Here is a 13,471-nt window from a genome sequence, read left to right on the forward strand (position 1 = left end):
GTTGGATAAAACCAGTGGCCTAAGCAAGAGGCTCGCTGCAACATTGGTCCACAGCTTCAAGTTGCTTAGAATCCTAGATCTTCCAACTCCAAGTTTTGATGTTAAGGTACCCAAGAAAACAAAAAGGTTAATCGATAAAACAATCCGGTTAACTCCTCGTACAACAATGCACAAAGTTTTTTTTTATAGTAAAACTCAAAGAAAAAAAGTGCCCAAAAAACTAGGAAAGTTGATTCACCTCAGACTCCTGGATTTTGGAACTGGTCATCGGATGGAAAAACTTCCCTCCTCAATAGGCAACTTGAGTTGCTTGTTGACCTTAAGGATAGATTTTACCGAAGTAGTTACCCTACCGAATGTTTTTTGGAAGTTGAAAAGATTGAGGCACCTATATCTTCCTCGTCGGATCGAAAAGACAACAAAAAGGCTACAGTTTGCGGATCTTACCGAGCTAAGAATGCTGGTAAATTTTCCAGCATATTGTGCTGACATAAAGGACCTGACCACACTGACCAATCTTAGGAGATTGGAGATTGTAGCATATGATAATGACTCGCTCCACAGTCTCCGGATGATGTTCATGTCCCCGATCATCGCATTCGGCAACCTCCGTGATCTTTCCTTTTCAACTTTTGTCGGATCCTTGGATCCTCATATTGTTCGCAACATGAGGGACGACATTATATCATCTTGTCCTCGTCTTCTGCTGCTGAAAAGTTATAAGAATGTAGTTTACCAGAAGACGGCTGACATCTTCAGCCACGAGGAAGAGGAAGACGAGAAAGAGGAAGAGGAAGAGGAAGTGGAAGAGGAAGACCAGCTACCATGAGAAGCCCGACTCAGAGGCAGTTTCTAATAAAGTTTGTGTCAATGTCAGTGTGTAATATATATATATATATATATATATATATAGCCTATATAGGCAAAATCTCGTTGATAGTGCGTTGAATTTTTTTTTTTCACGAAATAGTGGGATCGCCAGATTAATTGCTCAAGTGGTGCCCTCTACAGTACCGGGGGTAGGTCGCCATGCACGCCCGGCGACCTACCAGGTCGCCATGCACGCCCAGCGACCTGGTAGGTCGCCATGCATGCCCTGCGACCTACCAGCCAACGACCTCCATGCCCATGCACGCCCATGCACGCCCATCTCGCCAAAGGAGCACGCCCATGCACGCCCATCCATGCCCTGCTGCATGCTCGCCTGCTCGCGACCTTGCCGGGACTCCATGGCGACCTACACATGCACGATCTCCCCATTCTTCCCATGCATGAACCGATCCTTGGTCGCCCCGAGTGTCCCATGCATGAATCGTTCCTTGGTCATCCTTGGTCGCCTCGAGTGCCCCATGCATGAACCGAGCCCCGAGTGCATGGCACGATCTCCCCATGCATGAATCCTTGGTCGCCCCGAGTGCATGGCGACCTCCTTGGTCGCCGGGCGTGCATGGCGACCTAGGAGGTCGCTGGGAGTGCATGGCGACCTATGGTTGGGTTGTGCATGGCAAGCCACGTCGTAGGTCGCCCGGAAGGCATGGCGACCTACGGCCACACTGTTGATTTCGCCCTATTTCAGCAAATAATGTTGGGATAACGTTATTTCGTGAATTATTTATTTTGAGTGCATTATATCGTGAGTTTAGCCTATATATATATATATATATATATATATAATTGATGTTGCAAATAAAACCTCCTGTACAGATGCTTGCTTCGGCAATCGTGCTGTTTTATGCTTCCATCATAATAAGATAACTGTTCTACGCTTGGATTTAATCAATAATAATATTAATTGAATTCATATAGTGATCTCAATAATTTAAAAAAGTATTATTCTTTTTTAAAGATAATATATTCGAATAATTATGTTAGCAGACTGTGTAAAATGTAGTATTATATATTTATGTATAATATGAACCGAAAAGTATAACTACGATATTTCGAGTATACTAAGTTACAGTTGAACAATTTTATCATCTCTCTAAATATCACTTGAAGCATTCTAATTTAATCCTCACAACAGTGATAGCTTAATTAATCAAAAAATTTCATCTGTCTCGTCAATTCAGACATCAAATATCGATTCATTTCTCAAGACTATATAAAATACGTAAATCAAATTATTGACATATGTATACAAATATCAATTATTCCTTTCTTCTCTATCGTACTAGACCAATCAATTAACACAATAAATGCAAATATTTACAATATAATTTTTATATATTAAATATGTTCCCTATCAAATAATTGGACAGACAGATGAACATAATTTATACATTACTCATACTTTATCAAGCCATTTAGAACTTAGAAGGTTTAAAAGACTTATTCAGAATTTATAGTAGTCTTCGTGATTAAGGGAAGTATTGTTCTTCCTAAAAGTCTTGAGCTTCAAGTAACTGCGTCCGCAATATGTGCGTGCATTGTCAATAATTAAAAAGATTCTAAACATACATTATCTTCAGTTAAATGCATATCTAGACACGAATATTAAAAATATAACCCTTCAAATACAATAAATTTCTTCTAAAAAATTGAATATACCCACATATCGACGTGAACCGTATGGTACAATCACTGGGAGTATTCACATCATTGATATACATGTGAAACCAAACACAAATGCAAAAACAACTGCCATTGAAGAAGCAATGTAGGCAATCTCAATCAGCCCAGATCAATGAAAATAGTACATATCATTCTATACGATATTAATAGAAATCTAATCTGTCAGAGGAGTTAAACGCATGCTCGCTACAGGGTAGGACGTTGTCTTCAAATCACTCTAACACATACGTAAAAAAATAACCTTTTCCAGCTGCAGCTGCACCCATAATATTGATACAAATGAAAGCTGTACAATACAATCGTATACCTTTACGAATCGAGTGTCTCTCTTCTTCTAATTCAAGGATGTTTTTGTGCACCAGGTGGTGCTGTTGGCCTTGGAAATTGAGCATCAGCGACGCTAGGGTCCTCCACATACTGGCTTTACAATGTAAAATTGTTTCAAGTCAGAAGAATATAAACAAACATAAAGCTAGACCATATCTCAGTTACGGAACAACTAATCATGAATGGTTAGTAGTGCAACAGAATGGAATCTGGAAAAAGGACCTGTAGCTGTCACATGGATAAAAAGAATTTATCATTCAGCTTAATAACCATACCTGTGGCTGTGACGTGAATGGAGAATGAGACAAGTCGTCCTTGGTTGGAGACTTTGTTGATGCATCTGGAGGATTGCCGTAATGACTTGGTTCAGTTCCATCCAATCTAGCATTACTGCTAAGCACAGGATCACTTTCATTTCCATTTGCTGGCTTGACCCTCTATATTCATACCATAGTATTTCCAAGAAAGGTCAGAACAATTAAAGAAGTGATAAGAAGGTGGGAAAGATGGAAAAGAGAGAAAAGAGAGAAAGCATGAGAAAAATCACACATACATACCTCAAAGATTTTACCAAGAGTTTTCAACCCTTTTGCTTGTGCTCGAAGCTCTTCCCTCTTGCAAGTATTATCTTGGAGAACCTAAAAAACAAGGATTTAATAGATTACAGGAAAAATACAACTATTGAAACCATTATCATCTAACAGCCATAAAAGAAGAGATTGATGAAACAACCATTTCACAAACATGAGAAATAGTAGCTTCTATGTCGGCTACATTAAGCTTCCATAATGAATCAATCATCAGCTTCTTGTGAGATTGCATATACTCCTCGAGCTCCTGCTCACTGTAATTTCTTTCTGCGCTTAGCTGCTTCTTCATGTCCTCCTGCAGCTGAAGCAAAGCAATTGCACCTACACCAACAAGGGAAAAAAATAATTCAATGGAACAATTCTTCCTGAAAAATATCTTCTTTCTAAGAAACACTAACAGCACAGTTGATTTATCCTTGGTAAGTATTGAATGAATGATCCAACCTTTTAGTTACCAGGAAAGTCAATTGAATTAACAACAAATCATAATTATCGTGTACAAAGTACAAACGATTGAAGTTTGCAGCATTTACTAACCTGTTGCAGCAGTTACTTGGGATTTAATAAAATGACCTTTAACCCTAAACCACTCAGCGACAAATGGCACACCCAAGTATATCGCTTTCTGTTATGATCGAAGTTGGGAGAGAAACGGAAATGGGGACAAATCAAGGGTTAGGGATTTATGGACAGAAATTGGAAAAAATGAGAATTGGGAAAGTGGAGTTAAATTACCAAAGGAAAAACGACGACGTTGGGCATTTGGTGAAGATAGGAATCTAGTTGAGAAGAAAGCAAATGACCCAAAGGTGGAGATCCATTCAGAGAAGCCCATAAGCAGAATTATACCGGGCAGTAGTTGATGATTAGGTTGTTGCACTAGCAGACAATTTAGGACAGCTGTGTAAAAATAATAGGCTTTGTCCCATTAGTAGATTATATAGGCTAGGAATTGTAATGCACAAATCATGGAAGTTTATGAATGAAATCTTATCTCTTCTTCTTCAATATTTCCTCTGCTTCGTTAATCTTTTCTATTCTACTTCTTTTCTTCGATCTCAACTTCTCTATTTCTCAAGGGACATAACAAATTGGTATCAAGAGCCATTATTCCTGGCATTCTAAAGCTTGGGTATGTCAAAGAAGAACCAAACGATGGGTGATTCCACTGATTTGTCTGCAATACAAAAACAGATTGATTACTTGACAAAGCTGGTAAAGCAAACAACCGATGAGTCCACCCCTCCTAAATGGTGGCAGAAGCAGGACAATAGGTTGAGTATGATGGAATTCAAAATGGCGTTGCAGCAGAGAGATGTGGAGCACATTTTACATATTCTGACTGGTAAAAAGTGTGAGCAAAAACATGATGATTCGCAGGTGTTCGATAAATTGCCAACACCAAAGGTAAAGAATATTGGAGACCAAACAGATCAAAGTTACGAGGGATTTGATTTTCAAAGTGATGAAACAGTGAGTCTAGGTTCTTTCAATGTCATTGAGACTATAAAGAACCATGTTGAAGATGACACATGTTCCGTATTTGGTAAAAGGCTTGTACAATTGGAGGAAGTGATAGATGGTGAAAATAGAAGTGATGATGGTGCGGTGAACGTGGATGTCAAGCTGCAAACTCGGTTTGTAGGGGACCAAAATGCGGCAACCTTCAATTTCTTTAAAATACCATGTTCATTATCTCTGTCAAAACCGTCCCCGGGGTTTGCACCACCAAGTTTCTTTGAAAATCACAAAGCTTCATTCCAGCATCAAGGACAGGAAGGTGCAGGTATGATGATGATGCATAAATATAATTATCAACTAATTACTAGTGTTTTGGTCGAGGGGTGTAAATTTGGCTCGATCAAGATTATGTTTGTTGATGGGTGTAAGTTCAATTCTGTCAAGGTTGGGAGGGATAAACTTGTAGAAGATGATGACCCTTACAAGTTTAGATTATTGCTAATGGGAATCAATCTTAAAGATGCGCGAGTAGATGTCGAGGAACATGGGGTTGACAGCTCGGTCGCAACTTACACTCAAATTCAGTCAACAATTTCCTACAGTGCATTGGATGGCGGATGGAGGGTGGACCACTATGAAACTCGAACAGCAGCAAAACAATTAGACGAATCTCCTTCAACGATAAATGTGAATCAATTTCTACAGTGCCAAAAATCTATTCCTAACATCGAAAGCTGCTCAATCAAATGTCTTATAGCTGGAGTAAATGAAGGTTTGGTGTATGTCGGAAACATAGAGAACATGCAAGGAAATATGGTAAACAGCAGGAAGGCTGCGAATGTTGTGTGGCTAGGAGTCGAGTTGTATCATAGATGGCTAAATGTTGACCTTTGGAAATTATCTCTCCAAGGAAAAAACACAAATGAAATACAAGAAATACTTACTGATTCAGCAAAGAACATATTCATGGAATTCAAGAAGTGTAATGTTGCTAATTTGTGCCTACTGGATGACCCTTCAAAGTGGCCTATAAAGGTATTGGATGCTAATTCCATGTATAGAATATGTCAATCCATTCTGCTAGACTACAAAGCCAAACATTACAAGATGACTGAAATATTATTCGAAGCCATAAAGGTGATGGTTTCTGATATATTGGCTACTTGCAATAAGTTATGCTTTAGAAGGCAGACCAGAGAAACAATTATAATTCTGAGCCAATGTCGCAAGTTCTTGTCTCAGTTGCATTATATGAGGTTGAAGAAAGAGGTAATTGCTACACGATGTGCATGGAGAGTAAGAGTTGATCAAAAAGAACTGCGGAAGCTTAAGATGACTGCTAGGGAAATTGGAACTTTGCAAGCTGCCAAGAACAAACTGGAAAAGCAAATTGAGGAACTGACATGGAGATTACAGCTGGAGAAACGTATGAGGGTTGACATGGAAGAGGCCAAAACAAAAGAAAACACAAAATTACAGTCTGCTTTGCAAGACATGCAACTTCAATTTAAAGAAACCAAAGAATTGCTAGCCAAGGAACGTGAGGATGCTAGAAGGGCAGCTGAGGTGGTCCCTGTAATTCAGGAGGTTCTAGTGGATGGTCACATGATGTTGGAGAAGCTGACTAGTGAGAATAGAAAACTGAAGGCAATGGTGAGTTCGTTGGAAAGCAAAATTAGTGAAACGGAGGAAAAGTTCGAAGAGACAAACAAGATCATTGAAGAAAGGTTGAAGAAGCTACTGGAGGAAATCAAGCAAAGTAAGATGAGGTTTTATGCAAATAAAGAAAGGAGAAACAAATATCTGAAGGTCAGGGACAGAGTTTACCTGAAGTTTCAGCCCTATCACCAAACGTCACTTGCTCTTCGAAGGAAATTAAAGCTTGCAGCAAGGTCCTATGGTCCTTACACCGTTTTACAACGCATGAGGGTGGAGAAGAACAATCAGGCTTTCACTCCATTACTAGTCCTGCGGGCGAACTGGGAGCCTGAGAACGTCACTTGGAATTGCAACACTGGCCTCAGGAAAAAAAAAAAAAAAAAAAAAAATTATGGTATTTGATCCTTGGGGACAAGGATCGTCTAAGGGGGAGGAATTGTTATGATCGAAGTTGGGAGAGAAACGGAAATGGGGACAAATCAAGGGTTAGGGATTTATGGACAGAAATTGGAAAAAATGAGAATTGGGAAAGTGGAGTTAAATTACCAAAGGAAAAACGACGACGTTGGGCATTTGGTGAAGATAGGAATCTAGTTGAGAAGAAAGCAAATGACCCAAAGGTGGAGATCCATTCAGAGAAGCCCATAAGCAGAATTATACCGGGCAGTAGTTGATGATTAGGTTGTTGCACTAGCAGACAATTTAGGACAGCTGTGTAAAAATAATAGGCTTTGTCCCATTAGTAGATTATATAGGCTAGGAATTGTAATGCACAAATCATGGAAGTTTATGAATGAAATCTTATCTCTTCTTCTTCAATATTTCCTCTGCTTCGTTAATCTTTTCTATTCTACTTCTTTTCTTCGATCTCAACTTCTCTATTTCTCAAGGGACATAACACTTTCTTCCCAAGTTCTTTCGCTGCTTGTCTTGAATAGATGTAACCAATTGTATTGAACATATCAACACCATAAGCTGTAAAACATATACCACAAAATCTATCACAACTCAAACTAAATAACGATGATGATGATTAAGATGAGGGAACAAGAAATAGATTAAGATGAGGGAACAAGAAATACAAAGGAGATATACCTATCCCAAATTAAGATTGCTGGAAAATAGATATACAAGAAAACCAATATATATATAAGTGCTTTTCAGCAAGCTAAAAAGATCCCGGACTAGATTAAATCATCAGATTTTATAATTTTTCGTTTATGGAGAAAAAAGATGGAACCCCAATGTAAGTTTCAACTGTAATAGTTGACAGAAGGTCCCTTTTTTTTCCAAAAGCATATGGCAGTTCAATTTTGTCTTAAATTTGGTATTTCTGACAGCCTACTTAGGCAGTTCATGTAATATTTCAGAATGTCAAATCATATGAGTGACGAAGAATAGTGACTGGTTACTGGCAGAAATTCATCCAAGAAGACGAAAAAGGATTTTCGATTTTCTCTCACCCTTATGCATCATTTCTAGAGAAGATATTGTACCTGCACTGGAGAGCCTTGATACTTCAGCTTCTGCATCCTTAACAAAATCCTCTTTGTTTCCTTGCACATATTGATTTAGTCGATCTTTCAATAATTGTGCAAGCTTTTCTTCTCTTTCCTTCTGAACAGCCTGTAGCCAAAAGCATTTACATTAAAAAATGATTTATAACCTCTGATACAATGAAAGGATGCAAGCAACAGAAAATACTCATACCACTGGTTAAAAGATTATGTTTTACTTTCCACTGGTGCTACAATACTCAGAATAATAAATTTTATAGGAAGAAAGTGATGAAGGCCAAGAGGTAATATTAATGAATAATTTATCTACCGAAGTTGATCAAAAAGAAAGAATACCATCAAACCAAAGTTTCATCCTTGTACTGAGAATAACTTATCCACTTTAAGTAGATCAATTTCACATGAAAAAGGGAATAGAGGTAAATAAATCATTTCTTGTAACTGAAAGACGGGGACAGAACTATATAGAGGTTGGGAGGGCCCTCCCCACCAAAAAATGGTCAAATGGAATTTTAGGCCCCTTTCAATTTAGATCTTAATCAAATTAAGCCTCGCCCCCCCCCCAAATTTTTGGGCTTTAAGCAATTTGGCCCCAAATCATATAGAATATTACAGAACAAAATTAACTTTAACTCCTACAGCCTTTTTTATTGTCTTTGAGAAAACCATGTAAGGAGATCAAGAACAAAAAGGTGGAAGTAACCCTATGATAACAGTGACCTCTTGTAAAAATTTAGTAGCACCTTGTGATCAAAACCCAAAAAAAATTATTATCAAGCAATCCATTTTATTATTTAAAATTGACAAAAGATAAAGAATATGGTAATAAAATAATAATCACCCCTTCCTTCCTCTTTTAAAATTGGAATATAAGAAGGGGGGTGGGGGGAAGAAAAGGGTCCATCACCTAGATCCCTTGGGATATCAAAGCCTGTTTGCCTTTTCATGAAATAATTAGGACCCAGTCCCAATGTATATACAAAACACGACACAAAATGGGTGTATGTGTCACCTTGAAAACTTTGGGTGGATTTAGAAAACTTGTGAAGTCAAAATTAGTTTGCCCCTATCTACAACACTAAACTAACCATGGATTACAGGGAATTAGTTGACGGGTGTATGATACATGACACACAACCCTTTGTAACCCTTTAAAAAAAACCATCCTGCTCGCTTCACCAAATTAAACGTTTCTATTAATAGTTTGATTGTCACTCCTAAAATTCCATAAACCTTGTACCTCATTTCTAACAACTTATTTGTCCCCCATATAACGTCCAATTGTAGTCCTGCGTCAGATTTGAATCATTTGTCTTTGATAAAGTACATGATCCCCCTGAGATTATCCTAATCCAGGTGAAAGTACTGCGAGTCAGTTTTGAAAACTGCCATATATTTGTATAACGAATTTCAACTCTATCTTTTGAGAATTACAACTAAGGCAAAAGACATTTCACTGTTTACTGAATTAATGCTCTCTTTTGCCTATTTTTTCCTTCAATCACTCATTGTCACAATCAAAATCTGAGTAAAAAAAGGTCTATATCATCTACATATATAGATAGAAAAGAATTTTTACCCTCATTTTTTCCTGCAATTTTTTAGCATCAAACTGCTCCCCTTCCGTGAAAATGTCTAGTGAGGCCATTGATGCCATGGCAAGTTTTCCTATATATTCCTCAAAAAGTTCACTACCGAAAAGCATTGCAAATATTGCTGCAGGATCGATAATTGCCTCACTGCAAAAAATAAACAGAATGAGAGAAGGTTATATTCCTTTCAATTTTTAAAAAAATGTGTATGAGCCTTGAAAATTGATATATTCATAGAGTCAGAGTAGGAAACTAACGTCGAGATTCCTGATTTCCCATGAACATCATATGCTTGCCGCTGTTTCACATCACTTAATACTTGGTAAGCCTCTCCCAACACCTGAACTTATGGTCGAGATCCAATGCAATGAACATATCGTACAGACAGAGTCAAGTAGTTTGCACCTCAACACTTACAATGTTCAAAAGGATTCGATGATATAGGCTTAATTAAAGAGAACCTCGAATAATCACAAATGGCCTCAGAAATAAAAATGTAAGGCTTGCCTGAAATTTCTCAGCTGCTCGAGGATCATTTGGGTTTTTATCCGGATGCACTTTTCTTGCCTGCATACAATAAAGAAATTGAATTTGTTTGTCTTCTTTTTGTTCTTCTTTAAGGTCACAATCTATTATCAGAATCAAACTTTATACGCATTAAACAGACAAACCCAGAATAAATCTAGACCCAGATTTTGAATTTGATTCCTCAAAGTTCCCAAGACTATGAAATTCGAAAATTGTAAAGGAAACAGGGAAACTTGAATTGATGGACATTCCATAAATAAAAGAAACTGTGATTATTACAATCAGATTGAATTGGAAGGGGATCTACCAAATGAGACATGTATAATCCTGAATAGACGACCCAATTAAAACAGATTATGAAATTTGAAGAAACGGGAAATTAGATTAAACCTTCATATAATAAGCTTTCTTGATTTCGGACTCTGTAGCAGAAGGGCTGACACCCAAGATATCGTAGAATTCAGTCTCCTTCACCATTGCCGATCAATATCCAGAATTTTGCAGAGATTAGTAATTTTTTCTGGAAAAAATATAAATTCAAAAGAAATGGTTTGGTTTTATGATCGGAATGAATGTGAAATTGAAAAAAAAATGAAAAAACAGAATCAAAAAATGAAAAAAAATGCGAAAACGATGGAGAAAGGAGAAGAAATATTCCAAAATTCAATGAAATGGAAATGAAAAACCGCGAATTTTGGCTTCATTCCACGCGCAGCCTCACACCTCTCGATCTCATCCCAAATTCAATTCCTTTGCAGCGTTGACTATTGCGTCTCTGCCGCGGCAGCACAGCCACTATCCTCTCTGGGGTAAATCGCACTAGACGTCCCCAAACTATTTCTAAATTGATTTTAAAATTTCAAAACGTTCTGATTAAATCTTTTGCTTTTCAATCAGATCCTTTCAATTGTATCGACTTCAGTTTGACATTAAATGTTGATTTAGATATGATGTGTTGTTAAGAATATCGGACTAGTAATCCTTTATGTACTACTAAAGAATCGACATACTTTCGAGCTTTTTGTTCTTAGGTCTCCAAAATAGTTGGTACAATGATAAAATTAATCCTTAATGTTTGATAAAATAGTTATTTTGGTTTCTATTTTTTAAGCATTTTGGCCATCTAACATTTTATTTTAGGATAAAACATATTTGATTATATAAAATTAACATTTTATGGAGGATTATGTGTGGTGTTTCTAGCACTCTTGTAATTGTTGGCCTCTTTTGGCTAAGCTTTGGTTTCTTGCTCTTTACCTTTCAATGGCTGCTTTTGCTGTAAGCAATCTTTTTTGGATTGTTTATTGGGATTTTAATTGATTTACTATAGAGGAACTGATACTGTCGAGTTCTGTTTTTCTGGGTTGCTTGAGGTTGAGTTGATTGTCCATACATTCTTCGATTAATGCATATAAACAAATGTTATCATGAACTTGGATCGATCCGATACTAGGATCGAAAAATTAAAATGTAAGTCATCGTTTGTATAAACAAAATTCATCATGAATGTGGATAGGTACTAGGAACGAAAAATTAGAATACAAATTATTACTCGTATGCACACATTTTACCATGAATGTGGATCGATTCGGTACTAGAAATGAAAAATTAGAATATAAATCACTATTTGTATGAACAAATTTTATCATGAATGTGGGTCGGTCTGGTACCAGGAACAAAAAATTAGAATGCCAATCGCCTCCCATATAAACAAATTTTATCATGAATGTGGATCGGTCTGATACTAAGAGTTAAAAATTAGATACTTATATGAATAAATTTCATCATGAATGTGGATTTTGTACTATATATGAACAAGTTATCATGAATATGGATCAGTTAGTTATTAAGAACGAAAAATTATAATTCAGATCATTATTTGTATGAACAAAATTTACCATAAATGTGGATCGGTAACGAAAAATTAGAATGCAAATAATGTGAATGTCAACTCATGGCTAATAATGAATTCATCCTTGGATGATCATCGAATCCCAGTCTATGTAATCTTTATTTGCAGCATGATATGAAACTATTAGCAGTAGACATTCCCATGGCATCAAGACCCGACCAGATAGATCCCGTGGTGAGAGAAATGACAGCAACCGAAGAATTCGAAGATCGTGACCAGATAGAGGACGATGAGGATGTCGAACGACAACTTCAAGAGGATGAAAGAACGCACGGAGAAGAGACTGAGAAGCTCAAAAACGATGTCGATCGATGATTGCTAGCTAGGTGTTGTTCTCGCCCTGAAGGTTTCACTTGAGGTTTGATAATGCCGGATGGCTCAATTCGACTAGGACTGACCCGACATTATATACTGCTCGTGAGTTGTGGCTAATGTCCATTGTTGCCAAATAGTTAAAGCATTGCAGACAAATGTCCCTGCTGAAGCAAATAAACCTGACCTTTGAAGCACCGTGCATAATGAACAATAAGAACGCAGTTATACAAATCGGAGCGAATTTGGTGCCCCGAACATGATCGAGCCGGTCCAGGACTGGTCGAGTCCATCACTACCAACACATCCTATGGATGCCAATGGTTTCCTACTAAAGACACCAAAGCAAAATGTGCCATAAATGATCAAATTAGGTTAGATTATGTTTGAACTAGATTAATCGAATAAGACTTTCGAGTTTGAATCGAAACCGGGGAGTCAAATCCAGAATTATGTCAAACAACTTACAGTTGAAGACAAACAAAGAAACTAAAAGGACTGCACCCCGTGAATGAAAGTGTCCCTTTGAATTATTAGCACATTTGTTGTTGATTATCAAAGTTAATTCCAAGTCCAAGCCTTTAATCATAATAAATTCTCCTTGTGTTATAAATTTCATCATTATCTCCTAGACTTATATTCAAATTCAACACCTTAACAAGTAATATTTTTTAAATCTAATTAATAATATCCGATTCATTAATCAATTAATCTGAATCTGATATTACAAAAAAATTTATACGATGATTCTCCCAGTCCAATTTATTTTAATTACACAAGATTTTATTTCTAATTTTAAATTTCTAGGTTAAATCCCTGCCTGATTGGTTCACTTTTGATCCATTAAAAAGAAATAAAGAAGAAAAAGAAAACCCCTTTAGCTTTCATGCATGTAAAAGCAAACAAAAGATGTAGTGATAGGGAAAGCAACCATAGCTTTTATGACCAACGGTCCATTGTAATGGACCTTTAAACCCTTTAATAGGCCCTCCCCACAGCACC

General features: G+C 37.1%; 2 protein-coding genes across 2 annotated transcripts; one reads left to right on the forward strand and one right to left on the reverse strand.

The window, feature by feature from the left end:
- The first annotated feature begins 210 nt into the window (after positions 1-210).
- LOC120147147 lies at positions 211-896 on the forward strand. The gene is made up of 2 exons (XM_039160587.1): positions 211-761; positions 807-896. Exons 1-2 carry the CDS (start codon positions 272-274, stop codon positions 827-829), a joined length of 513 nt encoding a protein of 170 aa, XP_039016518.1. The 5' UTR covers positions 211-271; the 3' UTR covers positions 830-896.
- A 1,694-nt stretch (positions 897-2,590) lies between these two features.
- On the reverse strand, positions 2,591-10,807 carry LOC120147151 (chaperone protein dnaJ 10-like). The gene is made up of 11 exons (XM_039160590.1): positions 10,636-10,807; positions 10,225-10,284; positions 9,975-10,057; positions 9,705-9,864; positions 8,105-8,234; positions 7,510-7,583; positions 4,026-4,110; positions 3,631-3,809; positions 3,456-3,536; positions 3,174-3,335; positions 2,591-2,994 (listed from the first exon to the last, which is right to left on the reverse strand). Exons 1-11 carry the CDS (start codon positions 10,720-10,722, stop codon positions 2,911-2,913), a joined length of 1,185 nt encoding a protein of 394 aa, XP_039016521.1. The 5' UTR covers positions 10,723-10,807; the 3' UTR covers positions 2,591-2,910.
- Positions 10,808-13,471: the final 2,664 nt, after the last annotated feature.

Source organism: Hibiscus syriacus, unplaced genomic scaffold, assembly GCF_006381635.1.
Source record: "Hibiscus syriacus cultivar Baekdansim isolate YM2019G1 unplaced genomic scaffold, ASM638163v2 tig00110933_pilon, whole genome shotgun sequence".
NCBI lineage: Eukaryota > Viridiplantae > Streptophyta > Magnoliopsida > Malvales > Malvaceae > Hibiscus > Hibiscus syriacus.